The sequence below is a fragment of the Nerophis lumbriciformis genome, linkage group LG07, assembly GCF_033978685.3.
Source record: "Nerophis lumbriciformis linkage group LG07, RoL_Nlum_v2.1, whole genome shotgun sequence".
Taxonomy (NCBI): Eukaryota; Metazoa; Chordata; class Actinopteri; order Syngnathiformes; family Syngnathidae; genus Nerophis; species Nerophis lumbriciformis.
Window position 1 is genome coordinate 56,750,149 of NC_084554.2, and position 12,478 is coordinate 56,762,626.

Consider the following 12,478-nt stretch of genomic DNA (forward strand, 5'->3'; position numbering starts at 1 on the left):
GGCAAATGTTATCAGGAAGTATGTCCCTGGTGACACAGGATCTTACCCATGCTTTCAACAATCCCTGAAGAACTCTTTCTTCCAAAAACGGTTCTCTGGATCAAAATAGTTCTTACTGGAACCCTTAGTGTTAGTGAGAACCCTTTTAAAACCAATTATTCAGAAAAGGGGTTTTAAAGGGTTCTCTGGATCAAAATGGTTCTTACTGGAACCATTAGCGTTACCAAGAACCCTTGAAAAACCCTTTCTTCGGGAAAGGGTTTTTCAGAAGCAAATGGTTCCAGTTAGAACCTCAGCCCTTGTAGAAGAACCCTTTTAGAACCCTTATTTCTAAGAGTGTACTCCTTGTTTGTGCCAAATTCCACTCTTTTTTCTGACTTAGTTGACGCTGCATTCCCAGGATCAGCAAGCAGCTGCCATGGCGTTCAGCGGGGCCACACAGGCTGCGGCCCCCTATTGGCCCTCCAAGGTGGAGCTGACCATCTCCTGTGACAACCTCATGGACATGGATGTCTTCTCCAAGTCCGACCCTCTGTGCGCCTTGTATATCAACGCCTCTGGCTCACAGTGGCATGAGGTCTGAACTTTATCCACCTCTTTAGTCCTACACTTGTGCTTCTCTAATCTGTGTTTGGTTATGTTTGGCAGTTAGGGCGCACAGAGATGATCCTGAACTGCTTGAATCCAAAATTCACCAAGAAGTTCTCCATTGACTATTATTTTGAGACGGTGCAAAGGTTGAAGTTTTGCTTGTATGACATTGACAACAACACCTACGACTTGGCTGATGATGATTTTCTTGGAGAGCTTGAATGCACTTTAGGCCAGGTGAGCGTCATCTTTTGTCCAGTATTTCACGCCTCACATTTCCTCTTTATCTTCTCCAGGGACACAACTATACAGGTAAAAGCCAGTAAATTAGAATATTTTGAAAAACTTGATTTATTTCATTAATTGCATTCAAAAGGTGTAACTTTTACATTATATTTATTCATTGCACACAGACTGATGCATTCAAATGTTTATTTCATTTAATTTGGATGATTTGAAGTGGCAACAAATGAAAATCCAAAATTCCGTGTGTCACAAAATTAGAATATTACTTAAGGCTAATACAAAAAAGGGATTTTTAGAAATGTTGGCCAACTGAAAAGTATGAAAATGAAAAATATGAGCATGTACAATACTCAATACTTGGTTGGAGCTCCTTTTGCCTCAATTACTGCGTTAATGCGGCGTGGCATGGAGTCGATGAGTTTCTGGCACTGCTCAGGTGTTATGAGAGCCCAGGTTGCTCTGATAGTGGCCTTCAACTCTTCTGCGTTTTTGGGTCTGGCATTCTGCATCTTCCTTTTCACAATACCCCACAGATTTTCTATGGGGCTAAGGTCAGGGGAGTTGGCGGGCCAATTTAGAACAGAAATACCATGGTCCGTAAACCAGGCACGGGTAGATTTTGCGCTGTGTGCAGGCGCCAAGTCCTGTTGGAACTTGAAATCTCCATCTCCATAGAGCAGGTCAGCAGCAGGAAGCATGAAGTGCTCTAAAACTTGCTGGTAGACGGCTGCGTTGACCCTGGATCTCAGGAAACAGAGTGGACCGACACCAGCAGATGACATGGCACCCCAAACCATCACCCAACCATGCAAATTTTGCATTTCCTTTGGAAATCGAGGTCCCAGAGTCTGGAGGAAGACAGGAGAGGCACAGGATCCACGTTGCCTGAAGTCTAGTGTAAAGTTTCCACCATCAGTGATGGTTTGGGGTGCCATGTCATCTGCTGGTGTCGGTCCACTCTGTTTCCTGAGATCCAGGGTCAACGCAGCCGTCTACCAGCAAGTTTTAGAGCACTTCATGCTTCCTGCTGCTGACCTGCTCTATGGAGATGGAGAGTTCAAGTTCCAACAGGACTTGGCGCCTGCACACAGCGCAAAATCTACCCGTGCCTGGTTTACGGACCATGGTATTTCTGTTCTAAATTGGCCCGCCAACTCCCCTGACCTTAGCCCCATAGAAAATCTGTGGGGTATTGTGAAAAGGAAGATGCAGAATGCCAGACCCAAAAACGCAGAAGAGTTGAAGGCCACTATCAGAGCAACCTGGGCTCTCATAACACCTGAGCAGTGCCAGAAACTCATCGACTCCATGCCACGCCGCATTAACGCAGTAATTGAGGCAAAAGGAGCTCCAACCAAGTATTGAGTATTGTACATGCTCATATTTTTCATTTTCATACTTTTCAGTTGGCCAACATTTCTAAAAATCCCTTTTTTGTATTAGCCTTAAGTAATATTCTAATTTTGTGACACACGGAATTTTGGATTTTCATTTGTTGCCACTTCATATCATCAAAATTAAATGAAATAAACATTTGAATGCATCAGTCTGTGTGCAATGAATAAATATAATGTACAAGTTACACCTTTTGAATGCAATTACTGAAATAAATCAAGTTTTTCAAAATATTCTAATTTACTGGCTTTTACCTGTACATTGAAACATGGATATAATGAGTGTACAGCAGTGCAGATTTATTGTCCTCTGAAAAGAACACACAACATTGGGGATAGCTCCAAGTCTGCAAGGGAAGCTCAGCTTCCCAAAAATGTCCAAAATAATAAATAGGTGGTCAAATATGAACTTTAAATATGCGCGAGAATGTTTTCAACTTTTGTTGAGAATCAGCTATTTCCACATTCATTGTGCTCGTGTCACAGTGCATTAAACATGTTGAAGCTGAGCATTCATTGACTTCAATGGGGGAGCATAGAGTGGTTCGTTCCAATGCAGAAAAACGTGATCGTTTTGTAGATAAATGCTGGACTTTGTCCCGCCCATCGGACGCTCGGCGTCTCTGCAAGTGTATCGAAGGTGGACCTGGCCTCCGCCTGATGATTGGATGATCTCTTTCTGATCCACAGCAAAATGAGCGAATCGGCGACTCGAAATATAAAACCACTGCCAAAGCATTTTACGGGTTTCATTACGTTGTTTCGAGTTGATATGTAGAATTTTACAATCCTCTAAATGAGGCTTTCTTTGTCAAATCTAGCATATTTATATATATTTTGTGTACTTGTCAGTTATTTATATCTACAGTAAGTCGCTGGCAACCAGGGCCGTAACCAGGATTACAAAAATGCCAAAGTCAAAATTTGGAGGGCCAAAGGCATCAACAAAAGGTTAAAGATTAACGCTTCAAAAAGGTCAAAAAGAGAGATGCTCTTTCGAAGAGGGAAGGTCAGCCTTGACATAAAAGACAAGGTGGTAGAAGTTAGTCAAAAGTAAGGCTGCAGCTAACGATTATTTTTCTATCGATTAATCTATAGATTATTTTTTTCGATTAATCGGTTAATCTATAGATTTTTTTTTTTTTCCGATTAATCTATAGATTTTTTTTCCTTTTACCGATTATTTTTTTATTTAAAATGAAGATGAAAAAATAAATTTAGGCCAGTTTTTTCAAAAGGCATGACTTTTATATACAAAAAAAAAAGTATGGCCACTCAGTCAACATTGACAACAACATGACAAAATATTCTGTAACAATGTAAACATTTAAAACTTTTAACATTTAACAAAATTAAAAGTAGCTTATTTGCTTTTTAATGTGCAAATATAAAAGTAAACATCCAGTGCAAATCTTAATATTCTGCAATAGTATAAGCATTTCTAAAGTAAAAGTATTGCTTATTTTGCTTTAAAATGTACAAAAATAAAGATAAACATCCAATACAAAAAAGTGCAAAACGAAATATTCTGTAACAGTGTAAACATTTCAACAAAAGTAAAAGTATTGCTTATTTTGCTTAATAACACAACAATGATAGTATGATTAAAGTGAAAGTTAATTGTTGGTTGTACATAGTATATGTAACTGTTAATGTTGTAAAAGGTATTTGCACAACTAATTAACGTTAGCGTCTTTGTAAACACTGAACAGGCACGCCAAACGCGCCTCTCAGAGCGAAACAGTGTTTTAGTTTATGAATTTACAACGCAGATACAAATGACACATTCATGTTTTTGTGTAATGATGACAACGTATACTCACGCGGACCATTGACTAGTTGATGGTGATGGCAAGAACGCTGTCGGGTGTTTTCTTTTCAAATGTTCGTTAATAGCCGTTGTGCTGCTATGATAGGCCATTTCCGCTCGACACAGTGTGCATACAACAACTGTCAAGTGTTTTGCTTTTTTCGCTGTGCTTATCCCACACTTGAAGGGATGTACCAATGCTGAATGTGGCTTCTGGATTTCACTCAAAAGACCAGACCGTAGTTACTTTTTCCTTTTATTTTCCTTTAGTTTGCAACAGTTTTTACAACGAAGAAACAGCTTCTTTTTTCTTCTTTAGTCTTTTTAGCAGTCTTTAGCAGTGTTAGTAGACTTTAGTAGACTTTAGTTTCTTTAGCTGTCATTAGCTGTCCTTAGTAGCCTTTAGTAGCCTTTAGTAGCCTTTAGCTTCTTTAGTAGCCTTTAGCTTCTTTAGTAGGTGAAAAACCTTTAAGGACAAAACACCACAAGATTAACATGCTGTAAAAAATCAATCAATTATCAATCCCATAATTTACAATTATTAATTAGGCAATCAAACTCTTAACCATTAAACAAATGCAAGAAAATGGACACATCTTTTCCCTTTAAGTTAAAACAGATTTTAAATAAATTGTCTCAACATAAATGCACCAAGATACATTTAAACCCAGAAACACAATAGATGAATGCAGCAGAAAACCCAATATGCAAATACATACATACCTAACCAATTAACCAGCTATTTAGATACATTTTTAAAATCCATATTCAATATAAATATATTATTAAATTAGCAGTGAAACACTCAATCTTAAACGCCGTCTACTGGTAGAAAAATGCCCCTTTTTCTATGTCCTCACCAGCAGCCAATGATCCAACACACTTAAATCCAACACTTTAAGTTGAGCGACTTCACCCTCCTGATGAAGCAAACTGCTCCAACATTTATCAAACTAAGCAAAGAATATCAACACTTCCTTACTAAACAACAGTTACACAAAACAGCGTGTGTATTTAGCCTCCAGACTAAGCACGCTACATGCACACAACCCCCCCCCCCCCGCACCCCCCATCTCACCAGCGCAACAGGTGCGCCACACCCACAAAGACAACTAAAGTGCAATCTTACCGGCTGTCCGTTCAGCTATTGGTTTTGGTACACTTTTGGCACAACTCTGGGTTTTCTGTAACGAACTAAACCTTTTTCCACTCTGCGCTGGCGTCTTTTGTACTCCTTGATTTGACACAGCGGTCTAATTACCGGGCTCGCGCACCAGCAGATGAGACGGGAGCGCGCCGCGTTATACCTGCGCGTGAACGTAAACTGATCGGTTCTGATCATATAAGCCGACTGGCCGAAATAATGCCGAATTATATACATTTCCTGGGGTTGCCTAGGTGAATAGGGATGCGGATGTGCTCTAAGATAAAATATAATTTTATTAAGTGGGGTTTGGCTGGTTGCTCAGCAGCCACGGTTGCGAGCTCACGCGTCAGCTGACGAGACAGCTGTTCGCCGCTACAACATTATTAGGCCGTTTATTGAAACACTCCCACACTTTTGACGACTTTTGGCGTGCTCTTTTCCCCTCGCTCGCACCGCTCGCATCGTCTGCTTTGCGCTCCGCCATGACGGCAGTGTGACGTAAATATGTGACGCATCGACGCACAAAAACGGCGTCGACGTATTTACGTAACCGATGACGTCGACTACGTCGACGCGTCGTTTCAGCCTTAGTCAAAAGGCAGAAGTATAATTAAACGATTGGTTATTTTAAGAGTGTAAAACATAAAATATATACATTTATATGTCTGTCATACGGCCTGGTAAACCACAGCTCTCCCAGTGAGCAGCACTCATGCAGCCCCAGACCATGGCTGCTCCCATACTTGATTGTGGGCAAGACACAAATACTCTATCTTCACTTGTGTTGTCGGCTAGTAATCCACTAGCACAATTTAAAAAGCAATGAAAGTTTCACAAAGTGCTGCACTGTAGTTCAAACACAGAATAAAACTAAGGACAGTCCAGTGTATGAAATAGACTAAGATCACACAACTCTCATGATGGTTTAAAAGCCAGGGAGTAAAAGTATGATTTTAAAACTCATTGAAGAAGGAGAGTGTTCCAATGTGTCAGAGCCACATCACTCCCTTCTTTATTTGAACAGAGATTTTGAGACAAGAAGAAAAAGTTGTGGGGGTATGGATTTTTAAGTACATGTTGGTGCTGATTGGTTAAGAGATTTAAACACAATACCATTTTACAATGAATTCTAGAATGGACTGGGAGCTCAAATGGGGGTAATATGTTAATGTTTTGTTTGTGTACCAGTTAAAAGGAACATTTTGGACTAGCTGCAATGGAGCGTGTGAGGCCTGGTTTAACACTAAGTGGAGTTGCAGTAGTCCAAAGGTGATGTAAAAGATCAACGTGGTTTGGTTTTTGCTAAAAGTCTAGGATGATCAAAACTAGACCGAGCATCAGAGTTCAATCTGTTGTTCCCATTTCAAACCTTTGTCCAATAATAGCTGTGATGATTCATTTTCAGTGGATAGTAAATATACACCAACTCATTTTATATCTAAGTGTCATTGTGTCTCTTTCTAGCAACTCTTAATGTGCTTCTCCTCGTTTCATGCTCAGATTGTCTCTAACAAGCAGATGACTCGGCCTCTGTTGTTGAAGGATGGTCGGCTTGCAGGTCGTGGTACTATAACAGTAAGTTATCCTGGTACTATAACAGTAAGTTATCCTGGTACTATAACAGTAAGTTATCATGGTACTATAACAGTAAGTGTTATAACTTGCATCACGTTCAATAATAAATCAAAAAAAGTGTCATAACTTGCATCAAGTTCAATAATAAATCAAATAAAAGTGTTATAACTTGCATCAAGTTCAATAATAAATCAAATAACTTGCATCAAGTTCAATAATAAATCAAAAGAAGTGTTATAACTTGCATCACGTTCAATAATAAATCAAAAAAGTGTTATAACTTGCATCAAGTTCAATAATAAATAAAACAAAAGTGTTATAACTTGCATCAAGTTCAATAATAAATCAAAAAAAATGTTATAACTTGCATCAAGTTCAATAATAAATCAAATAACTTGCATCAAGTTCAATAATAAATCAAATAACTTGCATCAAGTTCAATAATAAATACAATAAAAGTGCCACTTTGCAATCTTTGCAAAAAAAAAAAAAAGGAGGAGCTATGCATTTGGCAAGACAGGGCAAGTGACAGCACTTTTCCCCGGGAGAGCCACCTTACTTCACTGTGAAACAGCACGGCTGTATGATCAGCTCCCATTTCCTCACACAGTGCAGAGAACAGTCGCACATTCAGTGGTCGTGTTTTGATCAAATTTACCGCGCTCACAACATCTGTTAAAACCTCATTGAGTTCGGGGCTGAGCTGCCTTGACGCGAGTGCTTCCCGGTGAATGACACAGTGTGTGCCCGTCACATTTTTGTTTCTCTGCAGGCGCTGGCTCTGGCTCAACGACCTTTGAGGTGCGAGTCACAAATGAATATATTTGTGTAATTGTGGTCCACACATTAGCCTGCTACCCATCCGCGCGAAAGTTTGTTCCGCTTAGCCCCGCCCCCATTAGTTACTGTTGCTATGTCTGTCAAACTTTCGCTCGTACCGAGAAATATAAAGCCTACAGTAAAAATAAGTACCGGTAATTTCCATTTATTTATATAGCGGATTTCACAGACAGAATCACAAAGTGATTTACAGTGTGTATAGAAAATGAAAGCATAGTAAAAAAAATAATCTAAGAATATAATAATTTAAAAAAAAATTAAAAGTGAAATTTCCTCCCGTTCCTCGCGCCCCACCTGTCATGTCTCTATTCCCCACCAGTGGGGCGCGCCCCACACCTTGAGAAACGCTGATATAGGCTCATCAGACTAATTCACTTACTTTTCAAAATCTTCTGACCAACTTTAGCAGCTATCTGCAGTACGGCAACTTTTCTACGCATCACTATTCTTCTCAATACAAGTGTAACATTCAAACAGGAGATCAGAACATTTCAAGAGACATAGCAATGCAGACAGACGCAGTGTTTCCCACACATTCATTTATTTGTGGCGGCCCGCCACAAAAGAATTACGTCCGCCACAAATGGATTTTTCGGCTTTTGACTCGCTCGACCGCTCATAAAAGCAATGGGACTCTGTCTGTGAATGTTACTTGTAGTTACAACTCCGGTGCAGTAGGTGGCGGTAACTCCGCCAAATACGAGGGTAATATAGGTTATAGCTGCATCGCTCGCGACTCCTCATATATTTAACGTTAATCCGCGATTTCACCGAGCGTTTCACTGACGGTGAGCAGCCTGATGCTGCTTCATTAACACCGCCGCTGTTTGACTCGGGGGCCGGGGCAGACGCACGTAGTAACAGTCACGTGTTACCATACCGACGAGCTAACGTGTCCAGGTTATAACCATGTTGTCAATAAACACACGTGGAGACGGTGCTTCAGATACTGCTTTAATACTGAAGATAATTGTCCACTGTCCACTGCAGCATGTGAATGCAATGAAAAGAATAAAATCTGAGCCAACCAGCTGTTAAAATGTTGTCCAGGTTAATGTTTTGGCCATTAAAGGCCCTTCATTTCAAGATTTCAACTGTGATCGGGCTTTAAACAGGTGGCTGACCTGTTCAGATGAGTGTAACTGCTACTGCTCAAATAATGTGAAATAGCATTTAATTTTACATGTATGCAATGCCATTTAAATGTAATTATAGATAATAAAAATAATAATAATAATAAATACTTTGTAGTGTTGTAAATAGTCAACGGGAAGGATTCTAGTAAGATATAAGCCATGAGCACTACACAGCCAGAAAAAAACCTAGGCAGGACAAGTAAAAATATTGGGGCAAGTAGATTTGAGAAGTCAGGCAAGTAGAAAAAAACCTTAACGTTGAACCCTGCATGTGTTGAGCTGCTGCCGCTTAAGGTTAGACGGCACTGTACATAGAGCGCTTCTGCTCGTTAGTAATACATTCTAATGTTGGATGTTCACTCCTTCACACAGATGAGTATAGAAAAATATTTTCAACGGCCGAAAAGGGCTGGACTTGGAGAGGAGGTAGGCCTACAGTCCGGACCGGGTGCGACCTGTTCAGCAGCAGCTGGAGGAGGAGGAGGAGGAGGTTGACTGACTGTGGCAGGACACCTCTGCCTCTGTTTCACTTCATGTTGCTGGTAAATAATATGGTTGTAGTAGTAGGCTAAAGTTAAATTATTTAGTATTCACTAATTAAAGGGGCAGAGCTTTAAGAGACATTTTAGCTTTGATATTTTATAAGATATATTTTTTGTAAGAACCACAATTAATAAATATATTTCAGTGAATCACTAATTGTTCAAATCTGTATATAAATATGTACATAAAATGTTGTAATTATATTGCAACTCCGCGTTCTTCTTGGTCATCGCCGCTGCCGCCGCCACCCCCCGCCCCTCGACCACACCACCACAAATAGATGCCTGTCCTGTGGGAAACACTGCAGACGTGTACAGAAATGTCTGTTAGGACATTTTCTTTTGCCCTTCATGAATCCCACATGAACTAAATCAGCTCAGTCATTGATGGTTTTCTTCTAGATCTGTGCTGAGGAAATAACAGACACCAGGGTGGCACATTTTGAAGTGTCTGCACGCAGGTTGGACAAAAAGGTACTGTACTTGTTTGAAAAACTGCATGGTGGAGATGATATGAAACGCTGGCTTTTGCATCATCTGAATTGACCGTCCAGTTTTTGTGGTGGTCCGACCCCTTCCTGGAGTTCTACAAGCAGACAGAGAGTGGATGGCAACTGGCTCATAGGACAGAGGTGCCAACTACTTACTGTACTGAGTTCTCATCATAATTACATGTAATCATGTCATGTGTTTCATGGAGGTGGTAAAGAACAACCTCAACCCGACATGGAGACCGTTCCACATCGCTTTGCGAGCTCTCTGTGGGGGAAATGTGGAGAAAACTATAAAGGTGAAATCTTTTGTGATATTTAAGTTCTTTGAATGTTTAAAATCCACATATTTTCTAACACCTAGAAATTGTAATTCATGTGTTTCCCACTACAGTGTGAGATATAATGCTTATGGATGGGTACTCCATTCACTACTTCTACCAAATGTTATCGTTATTATTGATTCACGTAAACTCCAACGCTGCTATATTTTGATACCTTTGTTGTTCATGATGTCAGGTCTGGTTACAGACTAAACAATGGCTCAAACGCTTGGCAAGGAAACAGTCAAACAAGCAGCAGTCAGCCAAACTGCCTCCCGGTAGTGTTGCGATTTCAATGCCAACAAAGCAAGAAAACACTCCAATGTAAAGTAGAGCTCCACTTTCCCAAAATGTGCACGCTTGATACTAATTGACGATGGCTTTACCACATACATGCTACTCATGAGCAATTTCACATGGCGAATTCAACGCCTCCAAATTAGAAATGAAAACCACAACTAAGATGCACATTACAATCAAACAGCAGGTGTGTATTAGGTACAATAATCAGACTACCACTACTACATGTAGATGCAATACTACATGTAGTTACTGTCACGTTCAAACACTGAGGACATCTATTAAACAAGACAAAAGGCAAGGAATAAAACAGAGACAGAATTCAATTTGGACTCAATATTGAGGAGAGACATGGCCACTGCACTCTCTGTACAGTCCTGCACCACGCTCTGACGAAGAAGGTTTTCGTCTCCTCTTTTATTCAGATGTTCAATGTTCACGCACCAACACATGTCACAGCAGGAATGGGAAGTATGTAAAACAGTCATTGTTTTCGGTCGCTTTGAAGACCAAGAAGAGGATTTCTCGGGCTTGGGCTCTTCCTGGATCCAGCTGAGGCAGGTGTTGGAGGACAATGGATAACCCCTCCCGTCTCCTGACCACAGCGACTTCAAGAGGGCAGCGGGTCGTAAATAGCGTTGACCTCGGTTACCAAATAGTTGGAAGAGAGTTTGTGAAATACTTCAGAGAGAGTTCGTTTAACACTTCAAAGAGAGTTCCTCTGGAAGTTGAGCAGATCCTGCCATCTGTCCGTGTTGAAATCACAGTGGCGTTTCACAAGCCTTCTTCCTCTTGTTAGGCCTCGAAAGACAGCATTCATAATACAACGTTTCTTTTGTGATAACTTACAAACAATTATTCCAACAGTTACAATACGCAGACTACCGCTACTACATGTAGATGCAACTAAGATGCACATTACAATCAAACAGCAGGTGTGTATTAGGTACAATACTCAGACTACATGTAGACTGGCACATTCAGCTTCATGGCAAAGGCTACTTCCTAGCCAAGCAGCGCACCGAGGCCGATACACTACTGCCATCATACGTCTTGGAATTGTAACTGTGTGCAAAGTCTAGAATATTATGTCAGAAGAAAACAATATATAACAACTGGACAACACAGTTATTATAATCAGCTCATTAAAAGAATGATTTACCTGAGACTTGTTAACGCACACAAAAATACAGAGAATTGGTACCGTAGAGTACCGGTATGGATACCGTGAAGTGGTACCTTATCGGTTGAAATGTGAAGAGTACCCATCCCTAATCATGCCACTTAACATAGAGTACTCACCGTGATACTAATGAGTCATTTGGTGCTTTCATTTTCTGTCATGTAACAACGCTGCCAAACTAAACCCACGAAGGTGCTTGCAGCCCAGCTGGATGTGAATGCATGCACAATTCATGGCATCATCATATGAAGGTTTGCCTTTTTACTATTTTATGCTTTTACTGCATATCCAGTGGTACCTCGGTTTTTAGATGCCCCACATTTTATAGGCGTTTGCCAAACATTGGCCCGGTTTTCTTGCACTGTCTGGGTTATTGTACCACCAAACGTTGCGCTCACGTAGTTCGTTTGCTGGCATATCCATCCATCCATCCATCTTCTTCCGCTTATCCGAGGTCGGGTCGCGGGGGCAGCAGCCTAAGCAGGGAAGCCCAGACTTCCCTCTCCCCAGACACTTCGTCCAGCTCCTCCCGGGGGATCCCGAGGCGTTCCCAGGCCAGCCGGGAGACATAGTCTTCCCAACGTGTCCTGGGTCTTCCCCGCGGCCTCCTACCGGTCGGACGTGCCCTAAACACCTCCCGAGGTAGGCGATCGGGTGGCATCCTGACCAGATGCCCGAACCACCTCATCTGGCTCCTCTCGATGTGGAGGAGCAGCGGCTTTACTTTGAGCTCCCCTCGGATGACAGAGCTTCTCAGCCTATCTCTAAGGGAGAGCCCCGCCACCCGGCGGAGGAAACTCATTTGGGCCGCTTGTACCCGTGATCTTGTCCTTTCGGTCATAACCCAAAGAGGTTCCTCTCTTTAGGAAGGGGAACCGGAGGGTGTGTTCTAACTATCGT

General features: G+C 41.2%; 1 protein-coding gene across 2 annotated transcripts in view; it reads left to right on the forward strand.

Moving 5' to 3' along the window:
• The window catches only part of LOC133609332 (copine-3-like), a 45,786-nt gene that overhangs the window by 7,125 nt on the left and 26,183 nt on the right, over positions 1 to 12,478 (forward strand). The window contains exons 2-7 of one of the 2 annotated variants that reach the window (XM_061964848.1): positions 401 to 577; positions 649 to 828; positions 6,689 to 6,763; positions 9,684 to 9,755; positions 9,836 to 9,913; positions 9,982 to 10,071. In XM_061964848.1, coding sequence (XP_061820832.1) covers positions 419 to 577; positions 649 to 828; positions 6,689 to 6,763; positions 9,684 to 9,755; positions 9,836 to 9,913; positions 9,982 to 10,071 — 654 coding nt within the window. In that variant the 5' untranslated portion in view covers positions 401 to 418. Of the gene's footprint in view, positions 1 to 382; positions 578 to 648; positions 829 to 6,688; positions 6,764 to 9,683; positions 9,756 to 9,835; positions 9,914 to 9,981; positions 10,072 to 12,478 lie in introns of both variants that reach the window. The other variant, XM_061964849.1, reaches the window with a different exon arrangement.